We start from the raw sequence: 21,566 nt of genomic DNA on the forward strand, positions 1-21,566 counted from the left end.
CCACTTCCGAAAGTCCTATTACTGACTGATGTTGGACCCGCCGCGGTGGCTCAGTGGTTAGGGCGCTCGACTACTGATCCGGAGTTCCCGGGTTCGAACCCGACCGCGGCGGCTGCGTTTTTATGGAGGAAAAACGCTAAGGCGCCCGTGTGCTGTGCGATGTCAGTGCACGTTAAAGATCCCCAGGTGGTCGAAATTATTCCGGAGCCCTCCACTACGGCACCTCTCTCTCCCTTTCTTCTTTCACTCCCTCCTTTACCCTTCCCTTAAGGCGCGGTTCAGGTGTCCAACGATATATCAGACAGATACTGCGCCATTTCCTTTCCCCCAAAAACGAATTATTATTATTATTATTATTATTATTATTATTATTATTATTATTATTATTATTATTATTATTATTATTATTATTACTGATGTTGCTTAATGAAGTAGGAAAAGGAAAGAGCACGGGCCTGCCTACTGGCTCAAACCGAGCCACGCTCGCGGCCTCGGGCTGAAAGTAGGACTTTAAGGTAGGAGGGAAAGATAGAAAGAAAAGGCGCCTCGCGCTAATAGGCCCATAGGCCCCGGGCCGATCCCGGAGGCAGTGCAATACCGGGCGGACCCGTGCCAGAGTGCGTCTAGCACTCCGCCATATTCCAAAAATAAGTTTAGTATCTTGGGTCCAAGGACCAGCAGCAGATATTAAATCAAGTATCAGGTATTGGTAGCACCGCAGCACCTCTATGTACAGGCCTGCTCACTGGCTCAAACCGAGCCACAATCGCTACCACGTGCAGATAGTAGGAGTTCAAAGATGGGATAGAAAGACAGGATAGAAAAGACGCGCGGTATAATATATACCTTGTTCGTATATATGTACTCGCCACTGGACGACCTCCATTGGCGCAAGACTTCCCAACATTCATACCAAAATTTTGACGCAACCGTTTGCCGTACATGCATTCCGGGTGGTGTCATAGGATTTCGCATTGCATATAACTTACATCTGCTAGTCAATCTGGGGGTTAGATTGCGACAGGGATTCGAACCAACGACATGTGCACCTTCAATTGTATGCCTTCCAGGCGGACTTTCGTATGAAAATTGTGATGCAACCGTTCGTCTACAGCCTTCTGGGTGGTGTCATACGCGCGTGCGTGTTTTGGTGGTTTCATACTTCGAAAAAATATATATTAGTCGTCTAAAATAAACTAATAATAATAATAATATTTGGTTTTGGGGGAAAGTAAATGGCGCAGTATCTGTCTCATATATCGTTGGACACCTCAACCGCGCCGTAAGGAAAGGGATAAAGGAGGGAGTGAATGAAGAAAGGGAGAAAGAGGTGCCGTAGTGGAGGGCTCCGGAATAATTTCGACCACCTGGGGATCTTTAACGTGCACTGACATCGCACAGCACACGGGCGCCTTAGCGTTTTTCCTCCATAAAAACGCAGCCGCCGCGGTCGGGTTCGAACCCGGGAACTCCGGATCAGTAGCCGAGCGCCCTAACCACTGAGCCACCGCGGCGGGTCTAAAATAAACTCAGCTCGTAAACCGTAACCAAAAGTCTTGCGTCCACGACATGCTTTGCATTCCCACACGTAAGCAGTCATAAGAGTCTCTTCCGATTTTTTTTCCTTGCCTTTGTTCATTTCGAAGCACACCTCAGTATTTCTCCTCTGGCTCCAGCCAGATAATCTAAAGAGAAAGAAAAATAGCGTTGTCGGTTCCCGTGTATGCTGCTCTGCTAGAAGAAGAAGAGGCGGAGGAAGAATGGATGAGCTGCTGAACAGCCCTAACTCTTCGCCTGTAGTGTAAGCCCACTTTATTTTATAAAGTATGATGAGTCTGCTTGCTTTTCTTGATTTTTCGTTTTTACTGAGGGTGGCGCTCTTTACCTCCTTGCACCGTAGGAGCGGACCACAAAGCCAGGACACCCCCAAAGATATATTTGTCGACAAGAAGGGGTGAGCATGCAAACAAGTAGAAAGCGGTCGACATGCGCATGCGTTATAGGCGTTTTTAAGCATCAGAAAGCACGGCTCAGTAAACGATAAAGCCAGCCTCTTGCTGTGCGTACTTTCCTGACATCCCTGCATTTCATGGCGCAATCTGAGCCTGCTCCGGCAGCTCAGCGGCTATGGCGTTCTCCTGCGATGTAGTTCCATTCAAGTCGCTTGAGATTGGTTGGTCGAGTTGGTTTTCCATCGCCCATAGAACAGCGCGCAGACAGCACACTTAAGTACGCTGTAACGCTACTTGTGTGTGCTGCTGCTGCCCTCTGCTGCCCCTTCGCGGTTCTACAAGTGCTGCTATGGTGCTCTGGTGGTGGTGGTAGTGGTTTTATTAAAAATAATAGTAAAAAGGAAGGAAAAGATTTTTGCTAGCCCCGGCATCTGCCATCGATACTGAAGCACCTGAGCTGGGGCAGCGGAAATAAAGGATAGCAGGCAGAATGGAGAAATGAAATGAAAGGGGTGAGGTTGCAGGAAGAGAGGATAGGGGGAGAAGTAATAAGTACAAACTATTTACACAATAAGAAATGTGTCCATGTTGTGCGCGTGATTAGTTCATTTTAGAGGAATTAAATCACACACGCACACAGCACTGTGTTGGTTACAACTGGAGTGGGGCGTCCAGTTATTAATCGTTCAAGGTAGAGCTAGCGGAGCGTTCAGTCACTGCGCGTAACTAACTACCTGACGAAGAACAAACGGGACGTCAAGCCCGTGTGTTCGAGGAATGCACAGAGGCTCACCAAAGTTCGCTCACGAGTGCGCGCACTGCCCTGCGGCCACAATAGCGCCTTGATGGAGTCTGGTAATATGCCCTGCGCCCTATAGGCCGCGGGCATATCGCGACGAGCATCGGCGAACGCGGTACAGTGAAGTAGCAGGTGTTCTAGTGTTTCCACTGCACCGCATCCGTCACACACATCACTCGTCGCGATTCTGTGACTCACCCGTCGTTCCCCGGGCCACACGCAGCCAATGCGCGCGCGGAGGGTCATTGCACGTTGTGACCGTGTAATATGGTGCTCTGCTAAAATGATGTTCTGCTGCCATGGCGTTCTGCCGTTGTGCCGTTCTGCCGCTATGGCATTGTATCTCTATGGCGTTCTACCGCTATGGCGTTCTGCTGCTCTAGTGAGGGTCGCTTAGTGCAAGCATTATTCCTGGAACGAAATGTGGAAAGCTCCCAGACTTCTGACGGAGCAAAAGCTAAGAGAGCGAGGGAGAGAGAGAATGTACTTTTATTGTAAAAAAGGAGACCGGAGCAGACTGCGGGTAGGGTTCTCAGTCCAGTCCTCCAGTAGCTTCCGCCAACAGTTTGGCGATGGCAACTAGCGCCTCCTGGCCTCCCAGGGTGCCGCTGGCTAGCGTCACCCTTCTACTGCTCCAGCACCGTATTGAGCAGCTTCAAGCTGTTGGGATTTAAGCTGCACATATCCGTGTAATCTGTGGGAATGTGGGAACACCACCACACCAAGGATATGTATCTGCGTATTATGTATAAAACGTATAAAAACTGAAAGCGACCTTAATTGTTCCACACCCCAGAATGCATGAGTAAATTGACTTGATCCCCACATGAGCGCCTTCCCCTCGTTCCATACGGCTCTCAATTGTACATGTCCACGAGGGTCGCACTATCACTGGGCAGCAGGTGAGCTTTGATACCAGCGTTCTTGGGTGTTTAAAACGTTTTCTACTTTTTTTCCCCCGATGGACTCGCACTTGTGCGTACGCAGGGCACTGCAGATAGGTGTCTCAAAGGACGGCAGACCTCCGGAACCACCACTGAAACTGACGCCAGCAGAGGCCGTCCTAGCCGGGTATGCAATTTCTTTCTCGCTTGGGTGCGCCAGCTCAGTTATAGCTTTTTTTTCTACGATGGCGACTTTTTTTCTCAAAACCATTCAAGTTGGAAACTGAACGGCTTCTAGTTATAAGTATAGTGTCACTGCTACATATTCGTGCAACATGCTCGGGTTGTTTCACGTAAAGTAACGCAACGTTTTCAAAATACATGGCACCGAAGTAAAGGTAAAGCAGGATTGTTCGCGCTTTGTGAAGTAACAGTACAACTTTATTTCGTAGGTTTGTTACGCTAAAGCTCTTCATATTTTTGCGCCGCGGCTGCACACACCAGGTAGTGCTCAACTATAGGCAGTCGTCATCATCATTCCCACCATCGGCCAGACTAAAATCCACTGCAGTACCATGTCATCTCCCATTAATCTCCAATTGCAGTGAAATCATATTTCCGGACGAAGAGGAGCCATGGTACCAGCGCACCGTCAGTATGCCCGAAGAATTCGAGGGAGCGACACCGCCGTCATACATCGATGCGTGAGTCCTTCAATAAAACGTTCGGGTGTCCCTTCCATACGCCTCAGACCCTGTGTTGTTCCTATTATCAGGAATTGGAGAAAAGTGCTTCTAGTTCACTTTGCTGCCACGACGTGGCGCATGGCTTGAACATTCAAGAATAGCGCGTTGACATCATCCGTGGCGTAAGAAAGAGAGCGGCCGAGTGGTATGCGGAACAGGCCGTTATAGGCCGCTAGGATTAGTGGAACTGGCTGGGGGCTGTCGCGAATTCCTGGTAGTGCGGTAGTGCTTTTTTTTAGCAATGTATAACGTTGTGGAAAAGTTCCTAGGGTATTTTTGGCGCGCACTGTGAGTTACGACAGTTGGGTGTCCGACCTTGTACGCAGTGCTCGACGCATTCTTTCCCTTTCTTTAAGCACGTCATGGTGGCTTCGAGTGCGGGAGGTTACATTCTCACTACCTCGTTATGCACACGTGAACAGTTCACATAACTGCTTTCGTCGCAATGTATATGACATGCTGTCCAGCTCCAGATGTCAACCTTGCCTCCTCTGCGCGGTCTCGACTGTGTACGCCTACTTGCACAAGCCGGGGCGTGTGCAAAAGCTTGAACACTGCCAATAGCTACTCGCCCGCCGAACCCTCTTCCCGACCCCTCGCTTCAACCACCTTCTTCTGACCACACCGATTCCAATTTAGGATTGTGATTGGAACTGCACGCATCGACAGATGTCATCCCGCGCTTGCAGACCACTTTGTGGCTTTTGTGGGTACGTGTATGAAGCGGCGTTTGCACAATTGGCCAAGAGTGGGGTGGGCACTAGACGAATCAGGAAATATTGATCCTTAGATATTTTATAGGCGCCAACGGTCTAAGTGAACTTTTACTGCTTTGCCCATCCGAACATTTAATGTTTACACATTAAGATTTAAGCATCAAGAGACGAGCGCCGCCTGTTCTCTGCCGCAGGGAGGAACTGTCAGTGCCGCCGTTCACATACATGGTGTACGCCATCTTCAGCGGCTTCCTCGTGCTGCTCGTGCTCATTGCTGTCCTCGCATACGTTATCTCTCTCTCGCCAAGTGAGTGGTTTTTCTTTATATCTGACCTCGCATTGGTTTCTGTGTACATAAGTGCAGTTCCATACCACTTCTGTCCGAGCATGTGTTCTTTATTGCATCCTGGTTTCATCACCAGAAACCGTGCTCTACTGATGAGGAGCGTCTCCTATCATGACCAACATATATGCTGCAAATGACCGCTATATAGCGTCTCCGTAGACTCGGCATCCGGTTCGTCGTCGTCAGCCGTAGCCTCCGGAATAATGTTCAGTAATCTGTTGCAAGTGCGATTTTAACCTCCCTCTTCTTCTCAAGGACGTCCAAGGGTCATTCATGAAAACATGTCACTCTAAAACATGCGTAGACGGTGAGGGATACCAGATACCGACGCATACCGTTCTAAATAAAGATCTTGCCGAATGCTTTCTGATGAGATGAGTTTGTTGGGTACAACCGCAAATTTTTTAGACACACGGCCCGCCGCATAAGTCGTGTGATCGACTGATATGTGGCGTCCCCTCTGTTTATAGCAGAGCAACTACAGCGACAAAAGGTACATACCTGTAGGCGCGGCAGATGACGCCACTGTGCTGGTTTCTCGCGGCGCTTGCGAACGCGCTGGTAAATGAGGGCAGAGCAAAGGGAGCGGAACGCAAATTGAGAAGCGGACTGAGAGCAGAGGAGCGTCAGTTGGCGCGGCACCCACTAACTGTTAGATGAATGTCTACATTGCTTTTGGCCATCGAGAGATTGAAAATGATGGTTTATGGTTTATGGGGGAATGACTGTAATCTATTTGTGACGGAGTGCACGGGCTACTTTCGTATTTAGATGATCCTATGGCAACTCTCTTGCGGTATGCCAAAATCTTAGACATGTATTCTTATATATTTCTTTAAACATGCACACTTGCGCTTCATTATACTTCTTCATTTTACAGGTGACCGTACAACGCGTAAGTGTCTACGCTTCAAACCACGCTCTCTACTCTTGTGTCGTGCATAAAACACCCACAACTGTTTCACTCTCCCCTAAAACGAAAATGTGACAGTGGTACCCTACTGGGCCTACCCTTCCCATGTCATATTGTTTACCACAGGCCCCCCTAGAAAGCGATAGAGATATATATAAAGAGGCAGAGGGAAGGCTGGGATGTTATCCGGAAGAGGTATCTGGTTGGCTACCCTGCACAGTTGAAGAGGGATGACGGGATTAAGAAGGAAAAGAGAGAAGAGGCGAGGTGCACAGTCACAATTGGTCCCTCAAACCAGTCGCCCTCCTATACATAGCCACAGAGTCGGCCGCCTGAATCAGGTGATCATCCCACGGCGCACATTACCCTGAGCGGTCTTTCAACGTCCCCCAAGTACAAATGGACCACACGGCCACTCAGGGAACATTTTCGAGAGTGCCTGCTTCCGGATCACCTGGCCCAGCATTGTCAATAGCCAAGAGGTTAATGCGGAAGCACTGGAGGAGTTGCCCTAAATAGCAATGGAATTCTGCGAACTGAAGCATCCTCCAATATAGACCAGTCCGGGTTGGGCAATGAAGTTTTCTAATGGAAAATATCTCGCTCATCGCGTCACCTCCCCACCCTTCTTTTAATTCTGGCCCCTACTGCAACGTACTCAAGATGGGCTCTACACTTGTTTCTGAGGATTTTACGCATATTGTTCTTTCAAATAAAATCTCGCCGCCTGAATATTGGCTGTCTTATCGTATTACTAGCGCAGCGTGTTCAATCCGCACATTGACATGACCTGATAAGAACTCGTACATGACTACGCTTGCATGGTGAACGCAGTGGCAACTCCGACGCCAAGTCCCATGGTGCTGTGCTACTTCGATCCGACAATGAGCACAGCGTTCTCGCCCCCCTTTACGCGCTCCGATCTGTGCGTCGAGTGCTGCTCCTACTTCATCTACGACGGCCTCGAGGTCGACGGCCAGGGGAACATCAAGCAGAGAACCGGCACCGGACCGGCGCCCGGTAGGAGTCACGCTGAGAGCGGGGAAATTGCTAGGAACTGGGTCGCTGATTCTGAAGGACAACGGCACAGTTGTCTAAATCCTAGCCATATAGGGCGCCGCCTATATGGTCTGGGAAGTCAGCTATACTAAAGTGGCGCCTCGTAATATTTCTTTCGCCACAGTGAGTATGCAGTACTAGGCTGTTCTTGTTCACTGGGATGCCGCGAGTGGCTTAACAGTCAGGTGCCCTCTACGGGATGTTTCATAGTGGCTGAGATCAAAAAGATCTCGATTGCAGCAAAGAGTCGGCGTGGCACTCAGTAGATAGCAGGCATAGATGGGAGTTGTAATCGTGTGTTTGTGTCACTAGACAGACAGCGCAGAACAGAACACTACAGAGCAGAACACCACAGAACAGAACAGAACAACAGAACAGAACAGGACAGAGAACAGAACAGAACAGAACAGGACAGGACAGAGAACAGAACAGAACATAACAGGACAGGACAGGACAGGACAGAACAGAACAGAACAGGACAGAACAGAACAGAACAGGACAGGACAGGACAGGACAGAACAGAACAGAACAGAACAGAACAGAACAGAACAGAACAGGACAGGACAGGACAGGACAGAACAGAACAGAACAGGACAGAACAGGACAGAACAGAACAGAACAGAACAGGACAGAACAGGACAGAACAGAACAGGACAGAACAGGACAGGACAGAACAGGACAGAACAGGACAGGACAGGACAGGACAGAACAGAACAGAACTGAGCAGAACTGAACAGACCAGAACAGGCAGGCAGGCAGGCAGGCAGGCAGGCAGGCAGACAGACAGACAGACAGACAGACAGACAGACAGACAGACAGACAGACAGACAGACAGACAGACAGACAGACAGACAGACAGACAGACAGACAGACAGACAGACATGAACCCCTTGGCGACTTTACGGATGGCCACGCAATCAGTCTACTATTCGAATACATCGGCACCTGATCAAACAGGCAGTTCATATCACATGATATGCACCGGTTCCGAAGTTTCGCTGGCCTGCAGCTACTTTTCAGCCAGTTTCCCGGCCACTTGGTTGAAAACATCCGATTGCATGTTTCCAGTGCCGCGAAAGTCCAGGCCGATTGCATGTTTCCAGTGCCGCGAAAGTCCAGGCCTTTTGAATTCCTGGTTGCTCTGCAAACGGGCGTACTGGGCCAGCACTTTCCTCCTTCCTGGTCAATCGTAATTAAACTCCGCCTACACCGCCGCTCTCTCGCAGTGGACACCGTCCAGGACTGGCTGGAGCTGAAGCGCGCGACGGACCTGAAGGTGCTGTGCGGCCTGCGCTTCCAGGCGCCACCTTCCGGGGGCGCGGCGGACCTTCGAGTGGCGCACATCACCCAGACGTTGCATACCAGCTACGCTGAGTGGGACGGCGCCGCGTTCATCTGGACGACCGTCGACGCCCAAAAGGAGATAGCCTTATACCGGGTGAGCAGCGAAATGCTCATACTCACACCCGAAGGAACCTCGGAAGTCGGGGTTGCCTTGATACCCCCAACACTGCGCAGTGTGTGTGCGTCGCAGTGAAGGGCGCAGCATTTGTCTTCCAGTTTCATCGTAAGTTCGCAGCCCAGCCACACATTTTAGATTCTTGAAGAAGAAGGCATTTATCTCATGTAGATGGTGTTCTGTGGGAAAATCTTTACCTTGAAGTGACACGAGTGGCTTATTGGAAGAAATTGGAACAACTAATCGCCTTTCAAGAACTGCTGCGAGTGGACCGCTTCAGGCTCAGCCCACAGGCTACACTGTAAAGAATGTATTTGTTTGCGATGTTTTGAAAAATCTTTCTCAGTATCACAGCTGCTTGCGCAAACTTTACGCGCTCGTGCAGATAAACAAGTATTTTGTATACACTTGCTCTTGGCAGTTCGGCACACTGTCTTTAAAGGACAGAAAGCCTGCGCCCAGAAACAAATATAAATGCACTTTAGCAGAAGGATTCTAAGCGCACACGCGTGGATACGTACATACAGCGGCGTAATTCTCGCTGCTTGCAAACAACACTCAGGCAAGTCGCAGCACATCTTGGTTATGGCCCAATGAGCGGTTGTTTTACTTTCCGTGCCGCTTGAGGCTTGCGGATCATTCTTGCTGAACCTGCGGAACTTGCAGTTTGAGGTCCGCACACAACGGCGATATTCACCATTGTGATCATGCTAAATTCACCAACAGCTGTAGTTATGTGAAATGTTGATGCCTGCCGGAGTGTTCGGTAACTCTCGGCGCTATAATTACGCATGGTTACACAACGTCTCTTTTTCCTCCGTCCGTATCTGTCCATATGAATGTAGGTGGATCCATTAATCAGAACGTAATGACATCATGTTATTGCACCATTATCGTGCCAGTCAGTTATTGCCATTGTGACCAGTCAGCGTGTAGCAACATGACTTCAATCGGGACGTCACTCCGTTCTGACCAATCAGCGTAGCGCGTTGCACCTGTCCTTTTTCCTTCGTCCGTATCTGTCCATATGAATGTAGGTGGATCCATTAATCAGAGCGTAATGACATCACGTTATTGCACCATTATCGTGCCAGTCAGTTATTGCCATTGTGACCAGTCAGCGTGTAGCAACATGACTTCAATCGGGACGTCACTCCGTTCTGACCAATCAGCGTAGCGCGTTGCACCTGTCGTGTCACGCCAACGGCACCGACACCCACGCCGTATAAACAAGCAACATGACTTCACATTTGTTGCTGTAAGAAACTGGGAGCAGGGGTCGTAATTTAAAACGATGAACTTAAAAAAAGTTCATGTTCCTTCGAACCCACCGAGCTGGCTCAGTGGTCAGGGCGCTCGGCTGCTGAGCACGAGGTTGCGGGTGCATCCCGGCCGCATTTCGATGGAGGGGCCCGTGTACTCTGCGATTAAATTGCTCGTCAAATAACCTCAGATGGTGAAAATAAACCCGGAGTCTTCCACTAAAATGTCCCTCATAGCCCACGCGTCACTTTGGGACGTTAACCCATATATACCATACCACACCACACCATACCATACCTTACCATATCATATTATACCATACCATACCATACCATACAATACAATACCATACCATACCACACCACACCATACCACACCATACCACATCATTTACTCCTTTCGTCAGCTACCCCTTGGCGCCTGAGCTGGCGAAACGCCAGCTTACTGAACGTCAGCCATGACGTCGCAGGCAGCAGCTAGTAATGATAAAGGTTTATGGTTTATGGGGTTTAGCGTCTCAAAGCGACTCAGGCTATACATGGAGGCGAAATTCTAGAGGCATGTGTACTGTGCGATGTCAGTGAACGTTAAAGAACCCCAGGTAGTCGAAATTTCCAGAGCCCTTCACTACGGCGTCCCTGATAGCCTGAGTCGCTTTGGGACGTTAAACCCCTATAAACCAAACCAAAACATCAGGCTATACATGAGAATTTGTCGAAGCGCAAACAAGACGGGGACAACAGAAAACGATCATAACAGGAGGAGCGCTGATACAAATGTGAATGATACAACTGTGAATTCCGTTCTGTTACAGGCGGTGCGCAAGGAGTTCGGCGACGCTGCTTTCAAGATAATAGCGCACATCTCGCCGACTGTCATCTACGCCTACAATTTCACCGCCATGAGAATGTAGGTATATAGACGCATGCATTCACTATTTCAATTCCAATTTCACGGCAGACTCGTTGGTATGCAGGTGCGAAGCGGCAAAGCGCATATACTGTCTTTTGATATAGGGAAAAAAATTGCGCACCGTGTTTCACCTCTGTTCCGTAAGATATGAAAAGACATTTGGCTTTCCGGGTAAGCGTTGATCAAACCGTTCGAACCCAAGTTCGGTTCGGTCAGATGTTTAGGGGAAGCCCCCAAGGTGGAGTAAATTTGTAATAAGGGAGTAATTACTCATTGGCATCCACCCAAGTGCAGCCAACGTTTTCAGAAACTTCGCAGTTACAGAGAAAATCGTCCTGGTCCGGGGTTCGAACCCGGGACCACTGCTTCACCGGAGCACTCGCTCTACCAACTGAGCTAACCGGGACGGGATGGCTGCGCATGGGTGGATGCCAGTGAGTAATTGCTGCCTTGTTCCAAGTTCGGTTCGTTCATTATTTCCCAACACCCGTGATTTATCACCACCCTCGACAGCTATGCGATATTAACAAAGCGATGTTATATATATATGGTTAATCAGCCACCAAACGGCACATTTAAAGCGCCAAATGGAGATATGCTGCTTTCTAATTCCCAGAGGGGCGATAGGAGAGCGATGTAAAAATTTCTTTCCAATTCATTCGAATTTTGCTTCTTTTTTTCGCGCTTCGTTTTTGCCCTATATTTCCTCGCTGTCATTTAAATTAGTCAGTCATACAGGCGGGTGGCAATAATCGAATATAATCGGACGAAACGAATAGTGGAATAGTGGTGTTCATTACATGCCTTCCGTCCACTGCTTGCAAGCAAACTGAGATTACAAAGCGCAGTTAACTGTTGCGAGAAAACATTGTCCGCGAAAACATGACCTCATTGTTTTCGCTTTACACATCTACTCAAGATAAGGTATCTAGATTCATATCCAAATAACACGTGGTTGATAAATTTTATGAGCAGGAAAAGACACGAAATCGCGCAGCTGTATCAGTTAAACATCAAGCGATAGTGGCTGGAAAACTTTTACATCATCACAGTATTGCTGGGTCTTGCTTACCTGCCTCGCTGAATGCATAAAAATGGCGCTTCTAGCCTTTTCATTCACCCATTGTACACACGAGTCTTTATTGTCAATGCCACTTATTTTAAGTCATCTCCAAAGCGCGCGTCCATCCTCTATACGCCTCTGCTTTCATCTCGGTCATTTTCGAACGCAAGAGATTTTTTTTCTTGGGTCTCGTTTATTCCTTTAAAGTTTCAGACCATCGAGGATAGAGACAGTCCGGCTCACGCATGATTCCCAGTATCGAGGAACTAGCGCGCGTTTATAGTAAAATTTAACAGCAAGCGCGATTGTACCTATAGGCTTACCCCAGTCCTCCGTAAATGCGCCATATCGGATCAATTTAGGCGCCTCCTCTATGTGGTGAAAATGTCCAATAAGCGAGTGGCGGACAGGGCACTTCGCACGACTCCAGTGACGCCACGGGGAACCTGCGCTGCCAAGGTGGCACTGCAATTGTTCCATTCGGTGACTCAAAACTGCTTTTGTCAGCCGCTTGGGCCGCTGCAAACGCGAGAACACATTCTACGCGATTAGATACCCGCGTTTGGCTGACAGCATTCATTGCCTAGCTTCTCTCGGCGTAGCCCAGATAGCTGACGCACGGCACGTGCGCCTTCGACAGAGCGCGGAGGCTCACGCCAATGAGCCCCTGAGGGTGGCGCGGTAAAGTTCTAAGAGTACTACCCAAAAGTGCTTGCTCTTATCGCTAGGCAGTGTGTTATGGCGCCGCAATCGGCACCGCAAACTTCAGCGCAAGTTCCCCATACTGCGGAAAGCCTAGCCTCTCGGCCAAGGTAGATGTATCTCGGCCGCCTTCGAGCTTTCTCAAGTGCAGCATTTGCCAGCACTGTCACTGCGTATAGGTTTCACGGTCTCTTCCCTTTCGAAAGTGTCCATTGAAGGACGCTCATATAAGGCCGATACGAAGATAAGCCTTGAGCCCCGTCGCACGCACTATCTCCGCGCCTATCGTGGCCTCGAATAGTGAAAACGAAACTTCCCCCAGCCTCTCCGCCGCGCGGCCAGCGATGCCTGCAGCCGAACATCGGTGACCGTTCTCGCGGACGCGTCGAAAAATAGCGCGGCAGCACGCGATTTCGATGTCGTTGAAAAGTGCGACAGATGATGGGAAAAGCATGGACAGCATTTTTTCTCGTGCAATAACAACGCAAGCTTGCCGTGCACTTGCGCAGGTACTGCCTTTGACGTATTAGGCAACGCTGCGGGCGTTGAGGTATTTGCTGAAGCTTAATAAAACGAAACGAAGGCGTTAACGTCTCCCGTGTCCTATCGCGCGTTCCTCATAACGTTCATCGGCGCGTTCCTCAGAATTCACGCTCAGGGCGCAAGTCAGCCGCCTCCGGTGACGAATTTCTCCCGACGCTACCGCGGCTTCGATGTGTGATGTGCTCAACCGGTCGCCGTAATTTACTGTTAGTAGCTTGGAGTTTCCCCTTGTCGACCTATACGGGATTCAAAGTTTGTTTTTTTTTTGTTCACTGCGTTGCCAATATTAGCGACATTCTCCCATTACATTAGTACATCGCGAAGACGTGTTAACTAGCGGGTCGATTTTAAATTATATTTCATAAAATAACGCGCTATCATTAATGGTTGCTACTTATGAGGTATTGTGTCCTCAGCAATTCAGGCTTTTATTCTGTGTGAGCGGCTGTGCGTATTCGAACTGCTTTTGAAAGAAAAGGGTAAAAGCTTGAAAAGTTGTGGTAAAACTGAAGCTAAGCTGAACTGTCCTGTGATTTCTACTTGCGTCATTGCCGTTCAGATACACGGACGTCATCGTGGTTGAGACGCATAATTTCGCCGTCCACGGAAGGGCGTACCCGCCTTGCATGTACGAGTCGGGCGGTTTCATGGACGTCTCGAGCAAGAACCTGGTGCGTACCATGTGTTATGTTGAATGCACGCATAATTTCGCCGTCCACGGAAGGGCGTACCCGCCTTGCATGTACGAGTCGGGCGGTTTCATGGACGTCTCGAGCAAGAACCTGGTGCGTACCATGTGTTATGTTGAATGCACGCATAATTTCGCCGTCCACGGAAGGGCATACCCGCCTTGCATGTACGAGTCGGGCGGTTTCATGGACGTCTCGAGCAAGAAACTGGTGCGTACCATGTGTTATGTTGAATGCACGCATAATTTCGCCGTCCACGGAAGGGCATACCCGCCTTGCATGTACGAGTCGGGCGGTTTCATGGACGTCTCGAGCAAGAACCTGGTGCGTACCATGTGTTAAGTTGAATGCGCTTGTGAGTTGCTCCGTACATGGAGAAGATGCGACATCGTGCTGTCAACGCTGGTGAATGCGGCGATCATTGTGGACTCGCTTTCTCTCGGTGTCCAGCTGCGCTGGTGAAGTCTGTCTTAGCAGAACGGAAGTCATGCGCACGTCAGGAGTATTCCTTGGGAGTGACTTTTATGTCGATCGTCCTTGCGTTAAGCACACGCATCTTAGCCGCCGCGGTGGCTAAGTGGTTATGGCGCTCGTCTGCTGGCCCGAAAGACGCGGGTTCGATCCCGGCCGCGGCGGTCGAATTTCGATGGAGGCGAAATTCTAGAGGCCCGTGTACTGTGCGATGTCAGTGCACGTTAAAGAACCCCAGGTGGTCGAAATTCCCGGAGCCCTTTACTACGGCGCCTTTCAAAGCCTGAGTCGCTTTGGGACGTTAAAGCCTCATAAACCAAACCAAACACATATCTTGAACACAGTTTAATACTTTCAAAACAAGAGAAACGGACATGAGAGATATGCATAGCAGTGATCACTTCGAACCACGTCTTACCCCTATGAAAATGCTCTATATACGTTCTAAAGCCTTCTTATAAACTCTATTGCCTTCCTATAGACATTCCCTTCATAGTCTTCCCTTATTCATAGTCTATAGATTGTCTATAGACAAAAGTCTAATGAAAGTGTGTGGCCATAAATCTATATGCTGTCTATAGACTGCCTGTAGGATTTGTATTGTCTGTAGACTATAAGATTTGCCTATAGTAAGTTTATAGACAATATAGACAGTGTCTATACAGATCCTGTAGACTGCCTAAAGTAATTTTTGGAAGGGTATTTGCATGCACAGAACTAGAGAAACTAAGGCAAAAGTATTTCTCACGATTTTATAATGAACATACCTCGTTCCACCCTACATTACCCTTAGGAGACAATGGAGCTGCGTATCCCTCTTCTGTTACACATTCTTGAGAGAACCAAAGCTCCTGAAGCAGTTACGATATTTAAAAAAAAAAACTGCTTTCGTTCTGTTCCGAAAAACAGACAGCTCTAACCTTGTGTTTAGCGTTTGATAGCCTTAGTAGCTTATATGTGTCATGAAACACAATCACAATCTCTATCGTCTGACATGACATGCGAAAGTTTGCTGATTTGTCCAAATAAACCCCGAAGCGAAAACGCAAGAACCGTTCGTTCTGTCCCCTCGGCGGAAAATTTGCAACACTAGTTTTTATTAACTGATGAGGTCAGTGGGTTCCACTCTTTCGGTTCCTACACAGGCGCACACAAACCCCCAGCAGTTTTGCTACTGCTGCTACTTCTAGAACTGGAAAGCATTTTTTTTTTTTCACAAGGAACAGTTGATAACAAGCGTTATCAACAAATGTATCTTTCCAGATAGAATCCGTGGAAGAAATGGGAGTCAGTGTGGTGAATGCGGAGGGGGGGGATCAGATATGAATCCGCTTTTGGGGGCAAACGTTAAAAAGAGCACACTCTTCTCGTCGCTACGATCTTATCTTTTGTTGGAGTGAGCGGACCTTCATTGCCGTTATAGCCCCTTCCCAGTCGCTACAAAGCCCCTGCTAATGGCGGTCGGCTGCGCTCGTCGGCAGGTTGACGTCCTCAACGAAATCCTGGGTCCGATGCCGCACCTTGTCGGCAAGCTGGTACCGACCGTGTCGACGGTGGGCAAGAAGTACGTCTTCGCTGACGCCGCCAAGGTTGAGGTCGGCGACCTCGTCGACCTGTCGGTCCCGCCCCAGAATGTCCCACTCGCCACTGTAAGACAGTTCGTTCGTTCTTTCTCCGTCCGTTAAGTTTACTCCGAGAGATGTGTTGGCAATATGAGACAGCATTACAAGCATTAAACCGGAAGTGGCGTCACTTCCGGGCTGAGGACTTCGCTTCCCTTCGTGCAATCAGCGAATTTTATGGCAGAAAACATTTTTTTTCCGATATGTCCAACATCCTCGGACAAAAATTTTGAAAATTGGAAATCTGTAAGACACTATTGCGGAAATATTGAAAATAATGGTTCATTCTTCTGATATATGGCAAAATCTTTCGTTTCCATCTACCGCATCGAGCAGTTAAGACTGCCTTAGAAAACCAATAGGGAACGCTTTTCACGGTAGCACAAACGTTAATTGAAAAAAATTCAATAGTTCCGTCGAGTGATTTGCGGATAAATTGATTGTTATAATGAAATCTTACATTATTTGAAAAAATTGCGCTCATAAACGGTTTCCCGCTCAAAAATGCTTTTGTCCAGAATTTTCGGGTATGGATTCTCCTAATGTTATCATTTAATAAATACTCCTTAAGACATTAAATACATAGCTATGTACTGACACACGAGCATCACAAGGGCTTTCGTTGTGTGTCGTAATTAATCTTCTCATGCAGTTCTATTCGATTTTTAAACGGAAGTCGCTCACCCGCATTTCGTGTCCGCCTTTCTGACAAGTCAAAGTCCGCTGCCTCAGTTACGAAGTATGACTTCGGCGTTACACATATACGCATCTTGTCATTGACAAAAGCCACCCCCGTCGTACTGCAAAAGCGTTTTCCTTGGTACATTCAACGTACAATGAGGTTTTATTTAATGATTTCCTTACATTTGAGGTCGTTGCAGGAAAGGGGTAGCATGCGCATTAAGACGAACGAAGTCGAAGTAGGCGTACACGTTAAGATTGTTATAGAGCTCAACGAGGCAGAACATAAGCATTGAATATTCAATATGCAAATGCTAGAAAATAGCACCAAACCAGCTAAGGAGTACTTAAGCTTTGACTTTACGGATTTTTATCTCTCACTCAAAGAAAAAGAAAACGAGTTCAGCCTTACGAGAACAAACTTTTATTGACGACTGTGCCATTATAAGATAGCCTTGACAAGAAGACAATGTTCTGCGAACGCATTTGTACTTGGCGCATGTGCTCTTAGGGACGAGCGAAGCCCAAGCAGGGTTGAGGTCGAAGGAACGAGTCTGCTGAAGAGGCACAGGCTAGGAACCTGATCTGGTGTCTAGAGCTGTGCGCTATCCGACGAATCACTGACCCGCTGCTGCCGAGATGTCATGACAGCTGCAGACGGTCAAGTATTTGAACCAAACGCTGCGCTGCCTTTGAGGACGCCATTACGGTGCGGTCACTGTCTGATTTCTACGTATCTTTATCTCGAACTCCGACCCTCCCATTGTCATAGACGGTGGGGTATAGAACTGATACAATTCATTGCTGCTTGAGCCAATTGGCGCCGTACAGATGTATGGAATACGAACGAGACTCGTTCAACAACTTATTGCTCCCGTTTGTTATCTGAGTTCGGTTTAGTTGTATCACATGTGCGTCCTCTTTCTCTCTGCCTGCAAAAACGCGCAGATTTGTCAAGAAAAGGCGGCGTGGACCTTTAAGCTGGAAAATAAAACCAAGTGTTATTCAGCCTTCAACAACAAGAAAGAATGGATTGGTTTCGAGAGTCCGACATCCGTCGTGCTCAAGGTAAACGAGTTCTGAATGCCCCAAATATTGTGACGTCACCGAACCCAGTGGTTGTTGACAGGAAGCAATGCTTGCCGACCGACGCCGACGTCATCAGGAATGTGGTAGTCCAGATAACCAGCCCGGTCGTCCGTTATATCATGGTGCACTTCAGCGCTGGCGCCGCCCACCGGGCCTTTCTGTACAAAATGATTAATAAGTAATTACTAACGCTGCGCACTGGTGTTTTCAGTTCGTTCTCACAATAACTGGGTCGTAGGCTTCTCTAAAGGCAAAAAAAAAATAAAAAGAAACGGACATTTAATAGTTTTTAGTGGTGGAAAGATGTGTCCGTGTTTTGTTTTGTTTTGTTTTTGCCTTCAAAGAGGCCTAATGGCCCTAGTAATCATGAACATAAGCTCAAAATTCAGTACGCAGCGTGAATAATTAATTACAAACACTTTTGTACCGCCATGTCCGGTCGGCGCCAGCTGAAGGGCACCATAACGTCACGGTCGACCGGCTGACCTGGGCTCCCACATTCCTGATGACGTCGGCTTCACAGGCAAGCATCGATTATTCCTGTGGGTTCGGTGACGTCACTATAATCGGTGCAAGAGCACGCTGACGTCACTCGATGCTGTTGGAAATGCCGATCTGTGTTCCCGAACAACCTTAGAAATTAAGTTATGTTGCACTAAACGTCTGCGAATGAAACTTGCTAGAAGGCATCTCCTTGCATCAATTAAAAGAATCTTTCTTTTCGCTCTAAAGTTTGCGTCTGTACCCCTTTAAATCCAATTATTCAAGCAAGAAAAAAAAGGCTAGAAATCATTCTAGTGTATGGATATCTCCTAGAATAACCTTGCTTTTCAGTTGCCCAACGTAGTAGCAAAATCTCTTCCTTTGCGCTCGCTGGCACCATTAAAACAGGATATACACGCAAGCCGCGCACTATCGTGTGAGCGGAAAGGCGATAGCAGTGTAGCAAGAGCGGAACACGTGCTGCAAGCTCCTCCTTGGTCTGCTATCTCGCGCGTACGTAGAACATGCTCGACATCGGCACTCGGCTCTGCGAGCATCACACATCGAGCCCGCCACGCGGAGATAATGTGTTTGGAGAGTTGCATGCAGCGGGCTGTCAAAGCCGTAGCATCAACAGGTCCTTCCAAAGACGCATATGCGCCGCACTTTATATCACCTTTCTTCAATACCACCCCCACTGAGTCTTCCATTTCTAGGATTTGGTCTTTGTACCGCGAACATATTTGAGTTCGGACTTCCGTATATCGGCAGCGGCGGGCACGCTGCACTTCTCCATGCTCAGTCTCCGAAGAGCTGCACGGAATAAATATAGGTTCCTGGCAGCGCGCCGATAGAGTGTGCACATCGGTGCACATGGCGGGACTCGACTGTACAGAGTGATCCATTGGAGACATCAGACTTGACCCGCCGCAGTGGCTCAGTGGTTAGGGCGCTCCGCTAAGCCGGAGTTCCCGGTATCGAACCCGATCGCGGCGGCCGCATTTCAATGGAGTCTAAAAGCAAAAGGCGCCCCTGTGCTGTGCGATGTCAGTGCACGTTAAAGATCCCCAGGTGGTCGAAATTATTCCGGAGCCCTCCAGTACGGCACCTCTCTCTTCCTTTCTTTTCTTTCACTCCTTCCTTTATTCCTTCCTTTACGGTGCGGTTCAGGTGTCCAACGATATATGAGACAGATATTGCGCCGTTTCCTTTCCCCAAAAACCAGTTCAGTTGAATGCACATCATACTTTAATTGGCGGTGGTGATAAACGATGGCGGTAGTAATTAATGAAGTAATTATCGCCAGCGCCCACGTGAGCGCTGCCATTCGGCTAGTAAGGAAAGCTGCACCGCTTTCTCGTAATCTTCGCAGTTAAACAAAAAAAAATAACCCTGGTCTGGAGCTCTTCCTCTGCCACGAAAATTGTAAGAAAGCTGCGTCCGCACGAGCTACATGCAGTCGCTTTGTAACGTTTTAGGTGCATTAATAGTTCGGCCCCGATTTATTGGCGCTAACTGTCGCTTTCATTTCAACGCCAGCGACTTGTTGGACAATGCATAACGACTAACACTCTCCACTGCCAACTTAAGTTCTCCAGCTTAAGATGACAAGCTCCGGCTCACTGTCCCAACTGTCCGAGCATCAGGACAGATGAAGAACAGACCTAAGTGTTGCTAGAGTGAAGCATTTTTCACGCATTATAATCGCAAGGTTAATCATTCCAGTAGCTTACTACCACCTCAACTCAACTCTCGAAACAGATTCCATAAACACGTAACTCTATACCATTACCCCTTCCTGTTTCCCCAGCCTTTTCCCTTGCACCTGTAGTGCTTGGATTCAATCTAACTCTATATACGGACAATCAATGGGCACCTATCGGAGCAGTCGCTGCCTTTCACGAAGCCCTATTGCTCTGGCCTCGAATAAACTTCTGTTAATCATGTTGTTGTTGTTGTTGTTTTCTTACGCAGACTGAGCTGGTAAAGAAGAAGAAGTTGCTGGGCATCGCCGTGCTCAACATTGAGCAGGACGACCGCAGCGCCTGTACGGAGGACAGCTGGCCGTACCTTTTGGGCGCCGTGCAGCAAGCGCTGCGCTAGGACATCCAAAGAGGGGCACAAAATATGCAACAGCGATGCTCAACAGCCCTTGTTTCAGACAGTGAAAGCACACCGGTATACGCTGCGAGCACTTGGGATATGCAGCTTGCCGTTTGAGGAAAGTTGCTCGCACAAATGTCCATGGCACTTGTCCTGGTGCCTCTAAGACGCCGACGAGACGAAATCACAAAAGAAGAAAAAAAAAACAAAAATATAACATACATAAGCCGTCTCTTGTGTTCGCGCATGTGCAGTCGCTTCTAGAAACGCAACTCCGGACACATGTTGTTCGTAAAGACTAAAACTGCTCGCTATGTCCGATAGACGAAACTACTATATAGGGTGTTCCACCTAAGTCTTTACACAAGTCTTAAAAATGGCCTTTTTGAATTATAAGGGCGTCTTTTCGGAGTAGCAGTGTCAGCGGTGCAGTCCATCCGACTATAGCTTAAGACGTGCTGACTTGCAGGCTAGTTAACTAATATTGAATAGTTATGTTTTTAATTACTACCATCAGGCTCCTTAATTACTGAGAGGCGTGTAGCCCACCGTAAGTAATATCCATATCAGTTTTTTAGAACTTCGAGAACGTGGTTACCTTCCCGGCGCTGTGGTCCAGCAAAATTTGGCTATTTCGACGGGTTACGTGCACGTGAGAGGCAGCTTTAGCTGCAAGCTTCCGATGTAATGTATTTTGACGCGATGCAGGCAGAATTTGTTGGGGAACAGAGCCGAGGTTAACAGCGTTTTCAAAAAATCTGGAAAACTGATATGGCTACACGCCTCTAAATAATAAACCTGACTGCAATAGTTAAAAAGTTAACTATTCAGTATTAGTTAACCAGCCTCGTAGTTACCACGTCATAGCTGTATTCCAGTGGACTACACCGCTGAAAATGCTATGCTGAAAAAAGTGTTCTTCGAACTCATAAAGCCGATTTTTAAAACCTGTGTAAAGTCTTAGGTGAAACACCTTGTATAATGCGCCGTATTGCGCCGTAGTATGCCACGCAGCTGTAACAATAAATGTTCCCCGGTGTACGATTATTTTCTTCCTTAAAAAAAATGTAG

At 48.2% G+C, this 21,566-nt stretch overlaps 2 protein-coding genes and 1 non-coding gene across 4 annotated transcripts; 2 read left to right on the top strand and 1 right to left on the bottom strand.

Moving 5' to 3' along the window:
* Positions 1-1,756: 1,756 nt before the first annotated feature.
* On the top strand, positions 1,757-14,052 carry LOC144118439 (uncharacterized; the record flags this gene model as incomplete). Its single annotated transcript, XM_077651375.1, has 10 exons — positions 1,757-1,801; positions 1,901-1,954; positions 3,739-3,822; positions 4,241-4,339; positions 5,292-5,404; positions 6,324-6,338; positions 7,191-7,376; positions 8,642-8,853; positions 10,952-11,046; positions 13,917-14,052. Coding segments are annotated over exons 1-10 (1,035 nt in total), but the record flags the coding sequence as incomplete, so codon positions are not given.
* TRNAT-GGU (transfer RNA threonine (anticodon GGU)) lies at positions 11,382-11,455 on the bottom strand. The gene has a single exon. It is a non-coding gene; the product is annotated as a tRNA-Thr (tRNA).
* Positions 14,053-14,061: 9 nt separating the features above from the next.
* LOC144118441 (putative chitinase 2) lies at positions 14,062-20,709 on the top strand. 2 transcript variants are annotated; one of them, XM_077651377.1, is made up of 4 exons: positions 14,062-14,142; positions 15,999-16,166; positions 17,769-17,888; positions 20,367-20,709. In XM_077651377.1, the coding sequence occupies exons 1-4, from the start codon at positions 14,098-14,100 to the stop codon at positions 20,493-20,495; spliced, it is 462 nt and encodes a 153-aa protein (XP_077507503.1). In that variant the 5' UTR covers positions 14,062-14,097; the 3' UTR covers positions 20,496-20,709. The 2 variants fall into 2 exon arrangements, with proteins under 2 accessions (XP_077507503.1, XP_077507502.1); XM_077651376.1 differs by lacking the exon at positions 14,062-14,142 and adding an exon at positions 14,290-14,370.
* The last annotated feature ends 857 nt before the right edge of the window (positions 20,710-21,566 follow it).

This window comes from Amblyomma americanum, chromosome 2 (assembly GCF_052857255.1).
Source record: "Amblyomma americanum isolate KBUSLIRL-KWMA chromosome 2, ASM5285725v1, whole genome shotgun sequence".
NCBI lineage: Eukaryota > Metazoa > Arthropoda > Arachnida > Ixodida > Ixodidae > Amblyomma > Amblyomma americanum.